This window comes from Theobroma cacao, chromosome 5 (assembly GCF_053813885.1).
Source record: "Theobroma cacao isolate CCN51 chromosome 5, ASM5381388v1, whole genome shotgun sequence".
Taxonomy (NCBI): Eukaryota; Viridiplantae; Streptophyta; class Magnoliopsida; order Malvales; family Malvaceae; genus Theobroma; species Theobroma cacao.
In genome coordinates this window covers 36,632,716-36,652,190 of record NC_142643.1, presented here as the reverse complement: position 1 = coordinate 36,652,190, position 19,475 = coordinate 36,632,716, and the positions used below count along the sequence as shown (strand labels likewise).

General features: G+C 34.9%; 3 protein-coding genes and 1 pseudogene across 5 annotated transcripts; 2 read left to right on the top strand and 2 right to left on the bottom strand.

Annotated features, from left to right (window-relative positions):
- Positions 1–750: 750 nt before the first annotated feature.
- On the bottom strand, positions 751–3,386 carry LOC18599098 (zinc finger CCCH domain-containing protein 52-like). 2 transcript variants are annotated; one of them, XM_007028919.3, is made up of 4 exons: positions 3,285–3,386; positions 3,055–3,194; positions 2,758–2,812; positions 751–1,745 (listed from the first exon to the last, which is right to left on the bottom strand). In XM_007028919.3, exons 2-4 carry the CDS (start codon positions 3,125–3,127, stop codon positions 995–997), a joined length of 879 nt encoding a protein of 292 aa, XP_007028981.1. In that variant the 5' UTR covers positions 3,128–3,194; positions 3,285–3,386; the 3' UTR covers positions 751–994. The 2 variants fall into 2 exon arrangements, with proteins under 2 accessions (XP_007028981.1, XP_088662929.1); XM_088806803.1 differs by having other exon boundaries at positions 3,055–3,333.
- A 1,316-nt stretch (positions 3,387–4,702) lies between these two features.
- Positions 4,703–10,112, top strand: LOC18599097 (enoyl-[acyl-carrier-protein] reductase [NADH], chloroplastic-like). The gene is made up of 13 exons (XM_018121962.2): positions 4,703–4,932; positions 5,588–5,915; positions 6,339–6,448; positions 6,548–6,603; positions 6,701–6,785; positions 6,863–6,910; positions 7,562–7,636; positions 7,721–7,832; positions 7,936–7,987; positions 8,072–8,123; positions 8,277–8,334; positions 9,325–9,423; positions 9,663–10,112. The coding sequence occupies exons 2-13, from the start codon at positions 5,636–5,638 to the stop codon at positions 9,812–9,814; spliced, it is 1,179 nt and encodes a 392-aa protein (XP_017977451.2). The 5' UTR covers positions 4,703–4,932; positions 5,588–5,635; the 3' UTR covers positions 9,815–10,112.
- A 1,031-nt stretch (positions 10,113–11,143) lies between these two features.
- On the bottom strand, positions 11,144–13,850 carry LOC18599096 (non-structural maintenance of chromosomes element 4 homolog A-like; annotated as a pseudogene). The gene is made up of 7 exons (XR_016026235.1): positions 13,597–13,850; positions 13,167–13,247; positions 12,778–13,039; positions 12,616–12,706; positions 12,127–12,343; positions 11,929–12,020; positions 11,144–11,526 (listed from the first exon to the last, which is right to left on the bottom strand). The product of XR_016026235.1 is annotated as a non-structural maintenance of chromosomes element 4 homolog A-like (transcript).
- Positions 13,851–16,069: 2,219 nt separating this feature from the next.
- Positions 16,070–17,724, top strand: LOC18599095 (uncharacterized). Its single transcript, XM_018122419.2, has one exon. The coding sequence runs from the start codon at positions 16,452–16,454 to the stop codon at positions 17,499–17,501; it is 1,050 nt and encodes a 349-aa protein (XP_017977908.2). The 5' UTR covers positions 16,070–16,451; the 3' UTR covers positions 17,502–17,724.
- The last annotated feature ends 1,751 nt before the right edge of the window (positions 17,725–19,475 follow it).

Genomic DNA, 19,475 nt, shown 5'->3' with positions numbered 1-19,475 from the left:
GGTTTTCTTGTAATGTTGCACCGGATGTAAAATATTTCTAGTGGCAAAATGAATGGCAAGAGGACAAGGATGGAGATGTCCGATAGTACTGACGGTTTTCTTCCAGGCTTCAGCTGATTTTTGCACCTCATTCTCAACTATCAACGAGAAGTTCAAAGAACAGCAAAAAGACGACAAACTTAGCATTTTTAGACAACAGATGGCAGTGAAATGTACTTGAAATTGTATAAGATGATATACTGCAGAAGAAAATCAGAGTTACGGAAAAGTTTTGAGAACTCCTAAGCGTTTTTGTAGTACCAAGGAACAAATTTGATGACCTTGTAATATTGAAACCTTGATGACGAACTAAATGTGAAGAGCCTACTTACCAAAAGAATAATAGTTATAATAATAATGTAAAGAGCCTAATTAGAAATGGATGTTGAGCGCTTTAATGTATCATGATGATAACTTTTAATTGATGTGGTCTCATCCTCTGTTTCTGTCATTTAACAAGGAATTGCCTGTATCGCCTTGCAGGCTGTTAGCAGTCGTTGTAAAGACAATTGGACTCAATTAGAGGATTTTGGTTTCAGTCTAAAGCGAGACTCTACTTTTAAAAATGCAGACTGACTTGTGAGCTTCAATACTGTTCCCTAATCTTAGGTCCAGGGATCACAATCCCATGGCCAAATCACCTCCAAGTATGTGATACTTTAAGAAATGACATTAAAACCACATTATACCCCAAAAAAGAAGATCATCATCTGCTGCTCTAAGCTTATAAAACCACATTAAAAGATTGATGGGAACTCAGAGAAGGGGGAAACTGCGGATACTAAATTTGACAGTTACAAATAAAAAATAAAGACTAAGAAAGCCCAAAAAAACCCTCACCCAAATCACTTCCACTAGATAGTATTGCACAGCTAGCATGTTAAACAAGGCTCTCACGGATACAAGACTACAAAATATCTCAGGCTATCAACTACTAGGAAAGAACTAGTAGCCCTCACACTGCTGACTTTCGCAATTCAGCAGTACCATGTGCAAAGTGACATCTTTCCCCAAAAGTGCAACTTCCCTTTGCAAAATTGTCACATAACTTTGTCTTGTAGTTGCTTCCCGGATGCCCTTGCCCACCAGGCACACCAGGCGTTTTGGCAGGACCTGAGACTGGACCAAGGCTGCTAATTAGCTCTCTAACCATTGCACTGGCTTGTTTAATTTGCTCAAATGATCCTTCAAGCTCAATGTTCCTGAGGGTGGGATCTGACTCATGCTCCCGAATAGAAAGTTTTGCTCCTGTTCGACGACAAATCTGCTTGGAGTGCACACCACCCTTCCCAATTATGGCTCCTGCAAGAGAGGCATCCACACTAATTTTTGCAGTCGCTGAGGCACCAAAGCTAGCAGCAGGACCTGATGGGGGTGGAGGCTCCATCCGACTGCCCATACGACCAGCAATAGTTGCCATGCCACGAGGATCATCATGAGAAGGAGCAATAGGCTTGCCAAGTTCCCAGTCACCATGTGCAAAATGGCATTTGTCACCAAACTTGCAACCTTCAGCACTACTAAATTTGTTGCACAAGCGAGTTTTAACAGCAGAGGATCCATTTGGGATGGGTGGTGGTGCTGCCATGTTTCTAGAAGCTGGTGGAACAGCTGGTGCAAGGTTCATTATCTGGGCTACAGCATTGTAACCACCAGGAACATAGTGCAGGAAGTGGCAGCTCTCACCAAAGGGGCAACCAGCAGTGCTGCAATTAAACACATGAGATATGATCAGATAAAGCTAACAAGAATCCATGAGTTCATCTACATATAAAATCTATCAGATGTCCATGAAATAGATATGCTTCAGTGGCATCAGATGTTGTATAGCTGAAAGCAAACTATTAGAAAAATCCAGAAATTTCAATAAACCAGAAACCTAGCTAAAGTGAGCACAGAGCACATATCCCAACTTAAAAGCAGAGGATGCACAGAACCTGAGGAGTGTAGTTACTTGTCATTTTAAATTTGAGTTTATTGGCAGTACACCACAAACAATAGAAAGTTGATATAAATGGTTTAAGTGTATGACTAAAGCTTCTTTCTAGATTGGCTACCAGTGCTATTATATATTTATGTGCATAAACAAAATATCTTTATCCAAAACAGAAAATATAAATATATATATATATATATATATAAAAGTTGCTAAGTTATTGATACTGATATCAATATGACTTGTTGAGAAAAATACCCTCTGCCCCCCACTATGCTGCATTTCGGTACTGGGATGTATAGAACTTATAAAAAGTTGAGTTCCAATCACAAAATTTTAACATGAACACATCATACCTGAACTCCATCATACTCTAACCATTTCAATTATAACACAAGTAACTTACCAATGGATTCAACAACCGTACCAATTCCGAAAAATTTACCATTAGTTCTACCTTAGGTACTATAAGTTATAAAAATGATAGATCTTGATATAATTTGCCTCTTTACCACCACCTAACTCCAGCAAAATTGTTATAAATGAAGCCAATATCTGTTATTCTTTAACTTGATCATGATCAAACAAGAGTAATGTACCTGTAAATAATAACTCAATACCCAATTTCATTAGCACAATGGCGCACTTTTAACTATTAACAAATTGTAAATTTAAAATTTTTACAATATAAGCATTAGAGAGAAAAGATAAAAACAAAATTAAGTATAACTTAAATTGGAAATACTACTAATATTTGTTTAGGTGGGTAAAAGAATTTTAACCTGAAAAACTTGGTGCATGGCTTCGATTTGCTTCCTACACCAGTTGATTCCATTTCTGTTGCAAAACATTAATTAATTACTTATTTTTCTCAGTTACAAATTTTTTCCATATCTTTTAACCAAATTACCCCCCATAAAGTCCATGTAATTAAATTCTTCATATGGCTGCAAATCTCATTACTAATAATTAAATAAATAATCATTTACTAATTTTTCGTATTTATCCAAGCTCGTAAATATTAACAAGAACAAAAAGAAAACTATTTTAAAAAGAAAAAGGAAAAAGGGGCAGCAAACCTGGCTTAGTTTTCTTGAAGCCACCATTACTGTTGAAGCCAGCTTCAGGCCTTCCCCTTTTACGAGTATCCATCGATTTACTTTCTACGCAACTTACAGATCCAGATCCAAAAAAACGACTACAATAAATTTCAAATTATCTGGAAAATAAAAGAATATTACGAATTACAGGTGCCCTAAAAACCCTAGCAAGAGCAAGACAAAAACCCGAGAGAGAGAAAAACCCTAACCCTAGCTTTGGAGGGGTTTTGGGGAGGATGAGGAAGAACGAGCTAAAAGAGAGAGCCGAAGAGAGTGGGACAAGGTTAAATGAATGAGATATTGTTTATTTTATCGAAATAAGTATATACATATATATATATATATATATTAATAATTGGGGGGATTTTAGAATTAGGGTTTAAATGCAGTTAATTGTTACGGCTGGATTCCGCGAGTTGGCCGTCCTTTTAACTGAAAAATGGCGTCCGTGTTGTCACGCTGCTGTCACGTGCTCTTTCATCATAGGGCTGGATTTTGTTTTGACGTCACAGAGAATTTAGCAATCTTGGGTTCTTTTGGGCTTTAATTAGAAGCCCAAATTTTCTTGGGTCTAAATTAGGCCCACTATTTGTCCAATCCCCAGCCCCTGTTTAGACAAATAATTGCAAATAAAAAAAAAGTAATTTTCATTCTGCTTTTTACATTTTGATAATTCATAAAATTAGAAAAATAACGAAATCATACAAATAATTTGAGCTTTATGAGTGTAACACAAGTAAATTTTAACATGGAAGAGGTATCGTGATGTTTTTATGGTTAAACTATCACACAAAATAATTAAAAAATTTAATAATTTACGTAAATTTTATCTGTTGATATTATTCATCCCAACAATAAAAAGTTTACATCCATTATTAAACCCTTTTGTCATGGCATCGAGCAAAAGAAAAAACATTTTAAAAGTAGGGTTTCACGCTAATTTTAAGTTAATCTAATTGTACGATGAAAATGCTACTAAGATAAATATCTCTCACCATTTGAACATATATAAATAAAGCATGTTGTATGATCTAGTATGAGTTATTGAGATTCTTCCCTCACTCTTTTCTTAACCTTATACAATTTTTTTTTTTGAATTGATTGTCAAACCATAGTTCTCATTCAATTGATATCGAATTGAATTATATGACATATTTGGTTCAACATGCAACTTAGAGCCAAGCTTTTTAACTATTCAAGCACTTAATGCTACTATATGATTATTGCTGACTCTTATACAAGTGTGTTCATCCTCACATATCTTACTCTTAAATTTTTTTTTATTATTTCTGTTAGCTTGTAGCCAATGTACATGAGGGAAGTAAAAAAAAAAAAAAGCTCTATTAGTGTTTTTTTGTTGAAATGGAAAGTTCAATTGCGACAATTTGAGAGTTAAGAATGAAGAAGACACTTTATAAAAAAGATTAGAGACAGTAGCTACAGTCTGCTCCTATTTCTAATGTTACATGCGATATTAATTGGTTTTGGTATTGATTTTCTAGGGTTCCAAACAAATTCCAAGAATTTCAAGACCTAAGAGGACTAACACGTGGGGGAGTGACAACGTGAGTACCACAAGCCAGCTAAGGCCACCCAGGGTTAACTGTGCAAAGGGGCAAATCAGTCATTCCGTTCGGCGCCAAAACGAACAGCACGCTCGAAGCCCTCCTCGACATTTCCAAAGCTCCCCTCCCAACTGTTGGAAACCAAAACTTCATCAAACCACTTCGATTTCATCGAAACCCCAGACAAAACCACATTTATATACACAACTACTTCTTACATTCTCAGACTCAAAACTTCTCTACATCCTAACCACCCTCCTCTCTTTCTAACTGCATTCTCAGCATCACTTTGGTGAGTTTTCGGATCTTTCAATGTTATACTCATCTTCTGTTTTCTTGGGTCTCATTATTTCTTATTTCGTAATCACCTTCAAATGTGGTTTAATATTGAAACTTTAATAATGGGTTCATTCCATTTTTTGTATATTTCATTTTTTTTTCCATGTGTGTGTGTTTTGGAAGTTTTGAACTTGATTCTGTTTTATTTACATGTCGTTTTGCCATTCAGAGAAACTAATATGAGGAATCTTCTGTTTCTTATTTGATTGCTGAGAAATTTGATGAAAATAAGCAATGATGTGTTACATACATGTCAGACTATTGCATTATACAATGGACAAACTGTTTCTAGAAGTAGAAACCATAATATGGGAAACCAAACCGAGCAAATATAGAATTTACCTTTTAAAGAGACTATACTTGTGATTTATCCATTGCAAGCAAATAAGGATTGGGTGTTTGAGACTCCACTATAGATTGTTGAGAGGAGTTTTTGACTCAACTTGGTGATCTGTTTACTTTCCAAAAGTTTGAAGAGGGGATGCAGGTGTTTTTTATTCTTTAAGTTAACATCCTTGCCTATGATGCCACTTAAAAGTTTTGTCTTTCTATGAACAATATTGTTTGTGTTTCTGTTGACTATTTAAATGTCCCTCTCGTTCTTGCAGAGTTGTGTTTGGTTTCTGGTGATTCAATTTTAAAAAAAGAAAACTAAAATGATGGGAACGGCCGCAGCTCCTGGCACATACATGGCAACTATTAAGCCTTGTATTTCTTCTTCTCGTAAAATGCTTGTCTCAAGCGCGGTGAACATCAGCACTGAGAATAAAGAGGCATCTTGGACAAGGCTTGCAAGCTCCTCTCACATCTCATTAAGGCAGCCATTCCTCCGGAAGATCACTCCAGGACCTGTGAAATTTGAAAAGTTTGTTACAAGAGCAATTTCTGAGACAAATGACAACAAGCCTTTACCTGGACTGCCTATTGATTTGAGAGGTCAGCCATCCCTAAGCCCCCTCCCCCTTTTCCAAAGCCTAATTTTAATGTGTTTCATCTTCTTAATAGATTTTATCTGTCCCATCAATGATAGTTTATCTTCACTCCCTTCACTGTTTATGTGCCTTTCTATGCTTGGAAAAATATGACAATTCTAAGTATTAATTCAAGGGCTACATGTATGTTTTTTTGGTACAAAAAAGCCTACTTTTATTGATCCTAGATTCAATCATGAAACAACATTGAACACAGATAGATTACATGATCATGTGTGTCTTCAACATGTGCTCATGTTTGTTGAACCTGAAAAGATTTTTACCTCAATATGTCATGTCCTGACTCAAAAGCACATAAGGCGTGAAACTTGTCTCTGAGGTATGAACATAACCACTTGAACATCTAACACGAGCCATCTATTAACAGGTAAAAGAGCATTTATAGCTGGTGTTGCTGATGACAATGGATATGGTTGGGCAATAGCAAAATCTCTTGCTGCTGCTGGAGCTGAAATTATTGTTGGAACGTGGGTACCTGTATGTATCTTGATCTAACTTATTGGTCATTTAGAAAACAGAGATTCTCATTTAATGTCAAAGTTGTATTGTTTCTTACAATTGCTTATTTTTGTACAGGCACTCAACATATTTGAGAGCAGTCTAAGACGTGGGAAATTTGATGAATCACGCGTGTAAGAAAAAATATGGCCTTTCCTGATCGATTACATAGATTTTGATATGTGCTGAACTCTCCCTTACCCTATGCTAATCGGAATTTATTTTTTCCAGATTGCCAGATGGTTCATTAATGGAGATCACAAAAGTTTATCCCATGGATGCTGTTTATGACTGTCCTGAGGATGTTCCTGAAGATGTAAGCTTTTTCTCCATGTAGTTTCTAGAACAAGACAAATATCAATTTGTGAAATGCTAATTTTTGGTTACGTGCAGGTAAAAACAAATAAACGCTATGCTGGGTCTTCAAATTGGACGGTTCAGGTAAAACAGTGTTCAGTCAAAATCAACCTCATAATATGTAACTTCTAAGTTGCCTTTGCATCTCATAGGACAGATAAATCATTTTCTTGATTAAATTTAGGTACATATTGCCAGTGTTTCAGTGCCAATGAGTTGTTGCAAAATCCATTTCAGCTGCATGGATACTCAACTTTTAATAATCAAACCAAGCAGCAAAAATACCTTTTGCATGGTTTAATGAACTGCATTGTTCTTTCCTATGGGGTTAGAGCTATCAACGGTTAGATTTATGCAGCTTTTCGTTTTCCTCATGTGATGCTATGTTTGCCAGAAAAAAGTTGAAATTTTGTGTTCATTTACTTAAATTAAATGTATGGATGGTTCATGTATTACTTTAACTAATTAGGTGTCAAAATCATTTGGTTTTCACAAACAGTATCCTTCTTGGCCATGATCATACCCAATCTGAATTTTTTCTATTTGGTTGGTTCCTCAAGCTGCAAATTTGTGATTCCAGATACTATTCCAAACTTGGATGTTTAACTGTAATCTTTGAAATGTATCAAGTTTATGATGGTTCTCCAGTTCAGTGATTAAAATGCCTTTTTCTTTGAAGTTCATATGGTTAAGGAATGGTAACACAGGTTACAACATTGTGTTAATGTCTCACAGGAGGTTGTTGAATGTGTGAAAAAGGATTTTGGCAGTATTGACATCCTTGTTCACTCACTTGCAAATGGACCAGAGGTATGGTGTTTATTACTTTAATACTTCAGTGCTGTTTTTCAAATATCTTCATGGTACTTATCTATTTTTAACATACATCTGCAGGTAAGCAAACCACTTTTAGAGACATCAAGAAATGGATACCTTGCTGCCCTGTCCGCATCAAGTTACTCCTTTGTTTCTCTACTCAGGAACTTTCTTCCAATAATGAATCCAGGCATATTTCTCATCCAATCTCACCCTATTTTTCTCTCTTAACAATCCATGGAAATGAAGATCCAATTGTTGCTTGAATTTATGCTTGTCTATTGGTGCTGCAGGTGGTGCTTCAATTTCTCTAACATACATTGCTTCTGAAAGAATAATCCCAGGGTACATTTCCATTTACGTTTTTCCCATTTAAGCCTTTGCTCTTAGATATTTTGTTTACGTCTTTTCATGTCATTCTATGGGCAGATACGGTGGAGGCATGAGTTCAGCAAAAGCTGCTTTGGAGAGTGATACACGTGTGAGTTTTTCTTTCTTTCTTCTTTTTGTATATTCTCTGGGGTTGCTTTCTGTTTCTATCTCTCTTGCTTACCCTATTCTAGATCTCTTTCTGTTCTGTCCTATATTTATCATGATTCTATACTATTGATAACTTAATGTTTGCTTGATACAGGTGCTGGCTTTTGAAGCTGGAAGAAAACACAAAGTCAGAGTCAACACAATATCTGCAGGTCTAACAGTAACTTGTTAATAAGAATAATATTGCCCCACCCATAAGCACATGTGCACGCACACACATGCGCACACACACACACACACGAAAAACGATAAATTTTTTCTTAGTAAAAGACTTTTGAGCTTATGTCAGAAATATTTATTTCCCATTATTTCCTGTGCCGTGCAAGAGCACATGCATGGGAGGAACTATGAAAAGAATCATGGAGGGACTAAGTTATAAAAAAAAAATTCAAATTTTAGCAAAATAAGGAGGAAATGTATCTATTTTTAAATTGGATGATAAAAGTGCAGTTTTAGGTAAATCGATGATCAAATTTACCCAACAAGATGACAATCTTACATCATCATGTCCTGTTGTGCCCTACTGCTGGAATGTGCTTTGTCCATGCTAAGGGCTATGTCCTATTGATCTGAAAAGTCTAATGGCATGAGGGGTAGGGCTATGGCTTTAAGCCTGTAACTACCACCAAAATTACCCATGAAGATGATGGTCTTATACCCTCGTTGACTACTAGTGTCGTAGTGCTGGAATGTGCTCAGTCATGCTCATGCTCTGAACAGTTCTATTTGTTTGGAAAGTCTATTGCTGGCATAGGGCTTTCTTGAAAATCTCGTGCCTTTGCATTGCACAATTAAGTAATAGTCCCGTTCTGTTCATGCAGATAATACTTGATTGAGCCTCCAATTGTCTTGTTAGAATTTTGTTTTGCTTTTGCACCTCTAATCTTCTAGTAATAATTTTAGGAAAGCATGTGTATGTTCTACAGAACTGCATTAATCCGAAAGTACAGAAAATGCATTCCTTATGAAAGTTTGAAGTTACTTTTAGAATGTCCATTAAAGAATATGCAATTTCAATTATGTGCTATCATTCCTTGTGATTTGCTCAGTGTAGAGGAACACTGAGCTGCATCTTAGTTAAGTATCTTAACGCTGTATCTATCAATTCCCTCACATTGCTGTGCTATTCGAGAATATCTCAGGCCCATTGAGGAGTCGAGCTGCTAAAGCAATTGGATTTATTGATATGATGATTGATTACTCACTGGCTAATGCACCCCTACAGAAAGAACTATCAGCAGGTGAGTCACAAACTATAACTTATTCTGCATGTCGTGGCAGTAAAATGGAATAATTGCCATTCAACATTCTCTCAATCAAGAAATTGCCATTAATTATAAGTGAAGTTTAAAGCACAAACATTTTATATAGATCAAGATTAGAAAGTGTAATAATTAAAGCACAACCATAAGCTTAAATGTTATGCCTTGCTGTGTATATATCGTTGTGTACTTATTAAGTCTGAATTATAACTGGACAGAGGAGGTGGGAAATGCTGCTGCCTTCCTCGCATCCCCGATGTCTTCGGCTATCACTGGAGCTGTTGTGTATGTGGACAATGGTCTAAATGCAATGGGAGTGGGAGTTGACAGTCCGGTATTCGCGGACCTTGACATTCCGAAAGATAACTGAAGTAGAGATTTAAGATGAGGAAATGTTCCGCGGATGGCCGTGAAATTTTTCGTTCAGCAGAAATAAATGTTCCTTATTCCCGATCAATTTACTGATGCCACATTGTGGAAGAGAAAGCATGTTTGGCGTCTCCCCTTTCAGTGATAGGGTAGTTACATCTTTAGTTCAATTTTCAATTTTCTTTTCAACATCATATGCAACGGGTTGAACTCCTCCCTCTAGTTTATTCTTAAAGACAAGTGCTGAAATTGCATACCGGATTGGGTTCTTAACGTCTCTAATCTTATATGCCCTGCAATCCTTTGCGTTTCTTTGTATCAATGCAGGGAAGTTATGGGGGTATGCGTCCTTCAACTTGACTAACCGATCTGGTAGTTTTAAGGTACCATCCCTAAATTTTTAAAACAATATCGCCCACGTCTACCATGTAATAAAAACTTATCATTTCGCCGAAACACATTTGATTCCAAGAAACTTAAAGAGTGAAGAATACCAAGGAAACAAACCACTAGTAGAAATCGACTATTTGCTAAGCATCTCTGAATAACAATAATTCTTTTCCCCTTACGCCATCATCATTACTTAGCACTTCCTATGAGTGTAAAAGAAGCCCAGACCCTTCTATTCTTAGCAAAAGTAACCCTGTCATTCTTAGCTAGTAATAATCTTAATTCAACATTGTTGGCTGAGGGTAAGTGTCTCGGCATACGGTTGCGTTAAGGGTATGACAGAATATTTAAGAGTTCACATTATTTTTAATTTATAAAGTATTTTTTGTAAGATAAAATAGTGATATTCAATATATCAAAATGAATAATATTTTACAAATTGATATGAAACATGATAATTTTTAATTTGTGAAATACTTTTTGTAAAATAAAATCATAAAACTCAATAGTTAAAATGAATAATATTTTACAAATTAATATAAAACGTAACAATTGACATCAAAGTCTACTCTTCTGAAAAAAAATCATATTTAAGTATTCATATCACTTTTAAATCGTAAATTTTAATAAATTAAAATAAATAATATTTTACAAATTAATATAAAAAAAAACACGTATATCAAAATTATCAACATCACTGTTGAATGACAGAAACAAGTTCATAAAAACTTTACTATTCATCTTTAAAAGACCAAAGTTATTAATGTAACCAACATCGATGATTGATGAATGCCAGAAACAGGTTCATAGAAACTTCTTACTATTCATCTTCTAAGGGCCAGGGTTATTAATGTAACGCAATTTGAGATTCCTACAGCTTTCTAAACCAACTATGCCCCCTATACTACCAAAGCGATAACAAGAATAAGACCATGAAAAATTATAGAATGCCTAAATTCTCATAAATGATCAACCAATGAAACAAAAGCTATGCTGTACGCTACCAAACAGTTATAATTTATGTACAAAACACCCAAAAAAATTTCCCTGACAAAATGCTGTACAAGTCTCTGCATTCACCTTGAAAATTCAGCTAATGGCAGCACGTCTTTGTTCTGTGTCAGTACTCTCAGATAAATCTTCCACCATTTACTGTTCCTGTAAAACCAAGCCACGGTTCCTGGACAGCTTTCTAATTGGTGTTGTAGGTTCTGTTGCTTCAAATTGTCCATTGTATGTATCTGGGTGAAATTTGCTTGAAACATCAACTTGATCCCTATTGGGCATCAGCTCCTGCCCAACCTCAACATAATTTGTCATCCGCTGTGAAATGCAAAAATGAACACATTCAGGCAAATGGAAGAATAAGATTTTGTAGAATACAATTTAAGCAATCAAGAATTGTTTCCTCCCATTCAAATAAATTGAAGTAAAATAAGCAGAGAAAATGGTATCTTGTCTATGTCAAACTACAAATTCTACAAATACAAACAATTCTCTTAAGTTTGAAATAGTGAAGACTGAAGACAAAAGGTAAAGACCCAAACCAGCGGCTCCATGATAGACAGCAGACCACTCTTCTGCATAAAGACTATAGTTGTATGAAACCATTTTAATGATGAAACTATTTAATTGTAAATCTCAAAAAAGAATTTCCAAAATTAAAGATATAGAAATGAGAACTCATATATCACATAAAGTTAATAATTTTTTTTTCCCAAGTACCTTCCAATCATTAAAGTCAAATCTGAAAACAAAGTGGCTGTAAACAACCTCTCTTGACGTAACTGCCCTAGCAGCAGGAGCATTCCTTGGTGCTGACCAAAAAGAAAATATAAGAAAAGACAGAATGTTAGATTTAAAAATGAAAATGGACACAAGCTTGGAAAGGGGACATAAGCATGACATTCAGAAGTATCTTACAGACTAGATGAAAGCCTTTCTCATCCACTTTTATCTCAGCACGCCCATCTTTAACCAGAAATGACAGGGTAAATAGATTTTCCACTGTTTGTGCAAAAGAACTCCTATTCAATACCAAATGTTCAAGCCTCACTCTTCTATGCATCCGCAGAATGTCAAACATGGTTGACATATTACCATCGGTATTTGTCCTCTTCTGTGTATCAGCATCATCAACCTGCACAAATTTGACAAAGACAGACCCAGATGAGGTAGGTGCAAAAAGTTGAATCAGTATATATTACACGAGAGACCAAATTCTGCCAATATTTGATATGATTTATATCCCCTAATGTGAATGGACAACGATGTGAACATAATTTCATTAAAAGGTAAATTTAATTGAACCAATCATCCACATTCTAACAGGACAAATCATCTTCAGATAACACTACTTCTTCCGTCATTCTTGTTATAAACAATGATTGCAGCTTGATCAACAATTCTTACCTCTGCAGGATGCACATTTTCTGTAGGTCTCACCCGTTTTCTGCAAACACTGGCTCTCCGTTGCTTTAGTTGTGTATTCATAGGCCCAATCCTGAAGGCGTTAAAAAATAAATACAAAACTATGTAAAATATAAGTATAGAATTAAAATCAAGCGCTATTACATGGTACGACATCCAGGACTGCTCCTAAAAGCATGTGAGACTTCAATCCCGATCTTCTTGTAATCTATTAAGGTTCTGCCACCCTGTCTACTGCTACTACTACTACCTAGTCCGCTTTGTTTCGCAAAGTCTCTAAGAAGACTGTTGACAAAATCGACAACAGTAATCCCGTTACCATTTGTTGCTTTCACAGATGTAACCAAGCTGTTGGTAATGTCCAAAAGTGCCTCGGCATCAGCAATCTGTTCTCTTGGTTTCTGCACTGAAATTCACAGGGAGGATCCCAAAAGGCAAAAACAAAAAGTCCAGCAACTCCAAGTGATGATCCAAAAAAAAAAAAAACTGAAAACACTTGACATAGAGGAGAAAAAATTATTCACACACAATACCATGTTGATGTAAGCTCTCTACTTCATTAAAAATTTAGTTGAATTTGGCAGAGTCAGCCCTACACATATCATCCCTTTCGTCTGCAAAAAGAGTTTACAGAAAATCGTCCAACGATATTATAGAAGAAAAATAAATAAATAAATAAATAAATATATATATATATAATGTAAGTTGTTTTATATAAATAATTGTATTCTGATAAGTTTTTTCCAATATAAATAACTATTAGTATCCGAATTTATATTACAAGTTCATAATCTATTCTCTGTCATTTACTTATAAGGCCAAAAAAGAAAGCAGCAAAAAATACAGTCCAAAGAAGCCTAACACAAGAACTTCATTGATCTCCCATTCATTTTCTCCCAAACCAAACAGAAAATAAAACAATAAAAAAGACAAAAAAAAGTGAAAAGAAATAAGCGAAATTACCGAAAATAAGATTCTTAACAGCGAGATAACGAGAGCGAAGAGTTCTACGATCACTAACATGTTGATGATCGGAATCGTTAGCATCAGTTTCACTACTATTGCTACGTTCTATAATTCGAGTCATGGCTTTTTCACTTTCTCATTGATCTTCTCGAGAAGACGAAAAAGACATGAAAACGAAATGAAGGGAGAGTTTTAATAGGACAAAAAAAACCCTAGAATTGTAAAAGGGGAAACAGGCTTTGATTGCGTGCGTGAGAAGCTAAAAGAAAAACCCCTAGAACGAGAAGTTAGAAATTGGAAGAGTCGTTTTCCCTTTTTACCCCCCCCCCCCCCCCCCTCACTGTTCCGCTCGTATTACTTTGCATGGGCCTTAGATTGTTTAGTGATGGACGATTAGGATTTTCACGCAGTTTCATGTGTGCAAGTGATTGGAAATTCCTTTTTTAAGGAAAATTTGAATTTTAAATTAATGTCAAATGTTGTTTACAGTAGAAACTAGAAACTATTTGGAAGGAATGATATTTTTTGAAATAATCATTTATAGAGACGAGGGAATTGTCAATATTGAGATCTTGTTGATATTGGTTATTCCAAGAGATAAGGAATAAAGTAAAATAATTAATGAATAAAAAGACTTTTTATTCATTTTAAGAATTATTATATTATATAAAATATAATTTATTCAATTTTTAAAAATTTCTTTCTATATACTTAATTGCTCTTCTCTCACTAAAACAAAATGAATTTAAAATTAAAAGGAAAATTAAATAAATTTAAAATAAAAAAGTTTAAGTTTTAATTATAAATTATAAAAATTTAATATTTTAAACTTAAAAATTAAATTAAAATTTTAATTTATTAAATTTTTATATTTTAATATTTTAAAAATAAATATAAATAGTAAAATAAATAATTTAATTATAAATTATTAATATTTTGAATGAAATATAAATTATTAATATTTTGTAAATTAAAATAAATAATCATATTAACATTTAAATAATAATTTATTAATATTTTTCTAATTAATTATTAAAATAATAAAATAATTTAATTTTAAAATTAACTATTACAATAAATATTTTTTATCATTTATCACTTATTTTTTAATTATTCTTAAACCTAATCCTACTAATCAAACATTAAAATAATTCACAATAGCAATTTTCGTTCTATTTCATTCTTATGAATCAAACTATATAATAGTTGTTTATCTCTTATTCTATTTATATGAAATGACTAATCTATTCTCACTTTATTCTTCCTACAAATCAAACACACCATAAGTAAGCTCAAGCAAAATTTAATTAACGACACATTTGGTTCACGGAATGAAATAGAATAATTATATTATGAAAATAAAATAAAGAATAAATAGTATGAAATTATTATTATGTAGTTTGGTTCATAGAATGAAATAAGATAAGAATAAAAATACAGTATCATGCAAGGCATAAGTTGTTACACATCATGATGAAAAAATTGTTATACATTCACGTCATGTGCATGTCCTACAAGTGCTAGACATCTCTTACCTTAGTCTTTAATTGTAAGGAACTAAGAACATTTAGCCTTTAATTGTTACAATTGAAACATTTGATCATAAATTGGTAAAAACTCAAAAATTTTGATTCCAAATTAAACATTTAGTCATTAAAAAAACCACATCATTTAAAATGGGTGGCAAAAGATGCCAATTGATAATGAGTCAACAACCGTTAAGGTCACGTGTGCCACATGATATTTTGGGTCAATAAAAAAATTTAGTTAGGTAAAACTCATAGAATATGAACTTATGTGTATAATAAAAGAAATGAGCTAATATGAGATAGCTTAGGGACTTATTTAATATTTTAGCTTATGTTAACTATAAGTAATATAAGTCATTTATCATAAAAACAATAAAAAAATAATATTTTATGTTAAGAATCATTATTTATAATCCTATAGTAAATACCCTAACACCACTACTCAAACTTTACTTGAAGCTGAGTAGTACTTTTAATATTTAAACTCTAATAGAATCTAATTATAAAATACCTTAATTTTATTTAATCAAGTGGGATAATACACGAAATCATCTCTATAATATACTTGTAACTTCATTAAAAAAATGCTTTAAGAAAAATAAAAGGTGTGTGTAAATATAGCCATTTTTATCAGAAAGATGGCATTGGCATCGCTGTTTGGGTTTCTTTTAACAATTATCTTCCTAGTTATGAATGCATTTGAAAACTTGGTAAAGTAAGAGCTATCACCAAAAAGCCCAGCGATGTTCACAGATAATCCGCTGCAAAATTATGGGTGGATTAACTTTATAAAAATTTAAGTACTGATTTTATAAACGCCAGATAAAATAATTGCCATTTGAAAACGATTTTTAATTTTTTGAATTTTGAAATTCAAAAATACCCAAGTTTGCTACAATACTCCAAGACCTGGCGCCTTTGCCTTGTTTATTCATCATTTCATCTATCATTGGGTTTGGGTGGTAGCCATAGATCCACATCCACCATTACTCCCACTAATCCCCCTTCCTATTCCCCATAATTACGCCCCCAACCTTAATTCCCTAACTGTTACTCTTTTCGTTATTTTCTTAAAACCCAATGGCAAGAGCTGACGAACCCTCCTACGTTTTAAGCCCACCATAGCCAAGCACTCTGAAACTCCTCCCCGATCCGGCCAAAATTTGGCGGAATTTCCGCTAAATAAAATTTTTCAAAAGCAAAATAAGAAATTCCTATAAATTCAAAAACCTCTACACTCCAATCTTCATTCTTCAGTGCCCGAAAAGATTTTCGTTTTTTATTTTTAATCTCAAAGTTACGGTTTTGAGGTAAAAAAAAAAAATGAAAGCTTCATTGAAATTTCGTGAAGAGAAAAGGCCGCTGCTGAGAGCGAAAGTACCTCTAAGTATTTTGGGCTTGCCGTTTCAATCGGGAATCGTCGCCGGCGAATCGAAGGAGCTCACTTTAAATCTTTCTACGTTCTTCGAATCTGGACCGTCTATCAAAATCGCCTATCGTCCTAATGACACGTGGAACCCTTTCTCTCTCATCGTCAAAACTGGAACCGGACCGTTCGGCTCTCCGATTTCCAGCTCTATGCTTATGAGTGCTGAGTTTAATCTCCTTGGCCCTGGAAACCCTAGCTTTATGCTTCACTTCAAGCCTCAGTTTGGGGATTTCTCAATCAAGAAGTCGCAGTCTTCGGTTTTTGATAGAGCCGTGAAGCCAAGGAGTGGCGTCGTTTTGGAGGACGATTCGTCGATTGAGGCTGTGGATACGCCGGCTGTAAACTGCGGGGCCGGCGGGTTCTTTGCTGAGAAGAGGAAATTGGCGGCTCTGAATTGGGGAGATATCACCGGGATTCTGTCCGGAATGGAGGTGGCGGCGAAGACGGCGGTGCCAGTTAAGGGAAAGGCGCTGCTGAAATTCCGGTGGGGAATGAGGATTCCATCGGAGATGAAGAGTGGCGTCGGCCGATTCGGTGATCCAGCGGCTGGGATTTCGAATAGCAAGATTCCGTTTTTGGTGATGGATAAGATCGGGATCGAGCACGTGGACAGTGTTGAGTCGAAGCAGGCCATATCGACAGACAGCAAGGCGGGTTCAGAGCTGGGTTCCAATGCTGACCTGGCGACAGCATGTTATACTGTTAAGCGACAGTTGGAAGCTTTGCAAGCTGAGAATGGGTTTCTGAAGAGAGCCGTGGAGGATCTCAGGCGAGAAATCTCCGGCGGGCAATTCGGGGACTTGAATTCTGGGACATATCGAGAAATGGAAAGAAATGGGGTTAGTAGATCAAAAATGGAGAGAAGAAACAACGATAAGAAATCGACGGAAGTGGATGTAAATGAGGAGTTGAAGAAGGCATTGAAGGGAGCTACGGGTGCTTGAATTTGTCGAAATATAATGTAAGCTTTGGTTAGTGTTTTTATTAAGTGTTTATGCTTGGTTTAGTAATTACACTACAATCGATTTTGTGAGTTTTTGTTTAGCATATCTGAAATTTGTTAGCACTGTTTAAATTACTGGGTTTGGTTAGTGAATATTTCATTTGTAAATTTCTTAATCGATAGGTTTATTTGGTTCCGGACTCTTTTCCAAAGAGTGAAAGTAAGACTATCCTAGTGAATCTTGCTGCTTGCTGCCTTTTTTCTGAGTAGAACATGAAAATAGTCTTCTGTCTCTGAAAATAGTCTTAAGCTATGTTGTCACATCATTTCAAAGTAGCCTACGAAAGATGGTATTTCTTTTCGTTTTAAATGTTGGTTTCCATAAAGCAGTGCTAAAATAATACTAATAAGAATGGAGTAGGTTGAGGTTTAAATAGTAAATTTAAATGCTGATATCATAATGCTACTTCTTTGTTTCTTGTACTAAAAACACACACAGCCACAATATACCCATCGAGGGGAAAAGTTATAATTGTTCTATAACCTTTAATTAGTAGAAATAAAAACTTTTGAGTTGATTTATGACATAGGAAACAAGCAAGGATAGAACATATCAGATTACAGCATACATTACAAGGCAATGATCAACATGACACGTAACACAGGAAAGCAGTTGGTCCAAGCACCTATAGAACTCTAGAAATCCATGAACTTGACCTACCACTTCATAGATAGCATAATTTAGAACAGAAAAACATATAATAGAAAAAAATCCAACTGATCAGAAGACTTAAAATTAAAATATGGTTTGAGTATGGTTGAACTCAGAATATTGGAGTGGACAGATGAAAAAGATGCTTTAAGTTGTAATATTTTCAATTTTTTCTAAAGAGTATGAGCATTAATGATTGGACTTAGAACATAAGGACAGAAGTTCCCCAGAAGTTTAAAAAATATGGTTACAGATGTGAAAGTTGTAAGAGGAGATGAAACGCCTTTACGGATTCATCATCTGTAGTTGAAGTCTTCCAAGTCGCTGAGATAAATATTAGGGATGTGAGCAATCTTTGTGGTGTGCATCTTTCCCTTAATTCAGACACCCCACAATACTCAATTATTTAAGTGAAGTGATCTGTTGCATCCCTCCCGGTAGAGATGACAACTTCGGGCAATCATCCAAGGTTTTTGAATAGATATGAGATGTTGGAGCCAGATTGGCAATGTGAAGTGGTTCTCAAGTTCATGTACAAATGACAATTGCTGAAAAGTTTTGGTAGATCCAAGAAAAATCCATTGGGGTAGTGCCTCCATCTTTGGTAAACCCTAGAATAAATAATTTTCGAAGATTACCATCATCTTTTCCTCCAAATTCCAGCTCCATAGAGAGATCAAGCTTTTCACAACCCCAAACCACCAATGTTGGAAGGGCTGTTAGGCTTTGCTTATCTTCAAACAAGCATTTCAAGTTTTCACATTGTAAAATGGCCAAAAACCAAAGAGAACTCAAGCACCCAATTCCATTCTCTTGCAAAACCTTTTGTTTAGTTGTTATCACTAATGTTTTAAGACTAATCATATACATGCACCCAATTCTTTGAACAGTAATACATGCAACCAAATGCTCGGGTGCAAATCTGAATTGAAATCAGACTAGTTGTGTGTCCAATATTCTTCCAGGTCATTCACTTACAAAAATAATTAACCTTGCAATTCTCTTTATTGCTAACTCAATCTTCAATGAATAAATGTCATGAATTAAACAAGAGGTACCCATATAGGGCGAAAGAAAACATATCCTTTTGGTTACTGATTTGGATTCCCAAGTTGTCTTGTTGTTATGGCTTTGTAAACGATCCTGATCTAGCCTGAATACGAAGCCCTTAGTCCAGAAGTGATGAAGTTAATTATCCAAAAAACAAAAGAGATGACAGTTGAAACAAAGAGTGAAAAGCGGATACAAGACCCACTTTGGTTG

Bases quoted from the DNA above. Each gene is read 5' to 3' on its own strand.
- LOC18599095 (XM_018122419.2), top strand. From the start codon at position 16,452: ATGAAAGCTTCATTGAAATTTCGTGAAGAGAAAAGGCCGCTGCTGAGA.
- LOC18599098 (XM_007028919.3), bottom strand. From the start codon at position 3,127: ATGGATACTCGTAAAAGGGGAAGGCCTGAAGCTGGCTTCAACAGTAAT. The intron at 2,813-3,054 runs GTTTGCTGCCCC...GTTTTGCAACAG, and splicing joins CTTCAAGAAAACTAAGCCAG to AAATGGAATCAACTGGTGTA. The intron at 1,746-2,757 runs GTTAAAATTCTT...GTTTAATTGCAG, and splicing joins CCATGCACCAAGTTTTTCAG to CACTGCTGGTTGCCCCTTTG.
- LOC18599097 (XM_018121962.2), top strand. From the start codon at position 5,636: ATGATGGGAACGGCCGCAGCTCCTGGCACATACATGGCAACTATTAAG. The intron at 8,335-9,324 runs GTCTAACAGTAA...AGAATATCTCAG, and splicing joins AGTCAACACAATATCTGCAG to GCCCATTGAGGAGTCGAGCT. The intron at 9,424-9,662 runs GTGAGTCACAAA...ATAACTGGACAG, and splicing joins ACAGAAAGAACTATCAGCAG to AGGAGGTGGGAAATGCTGCT.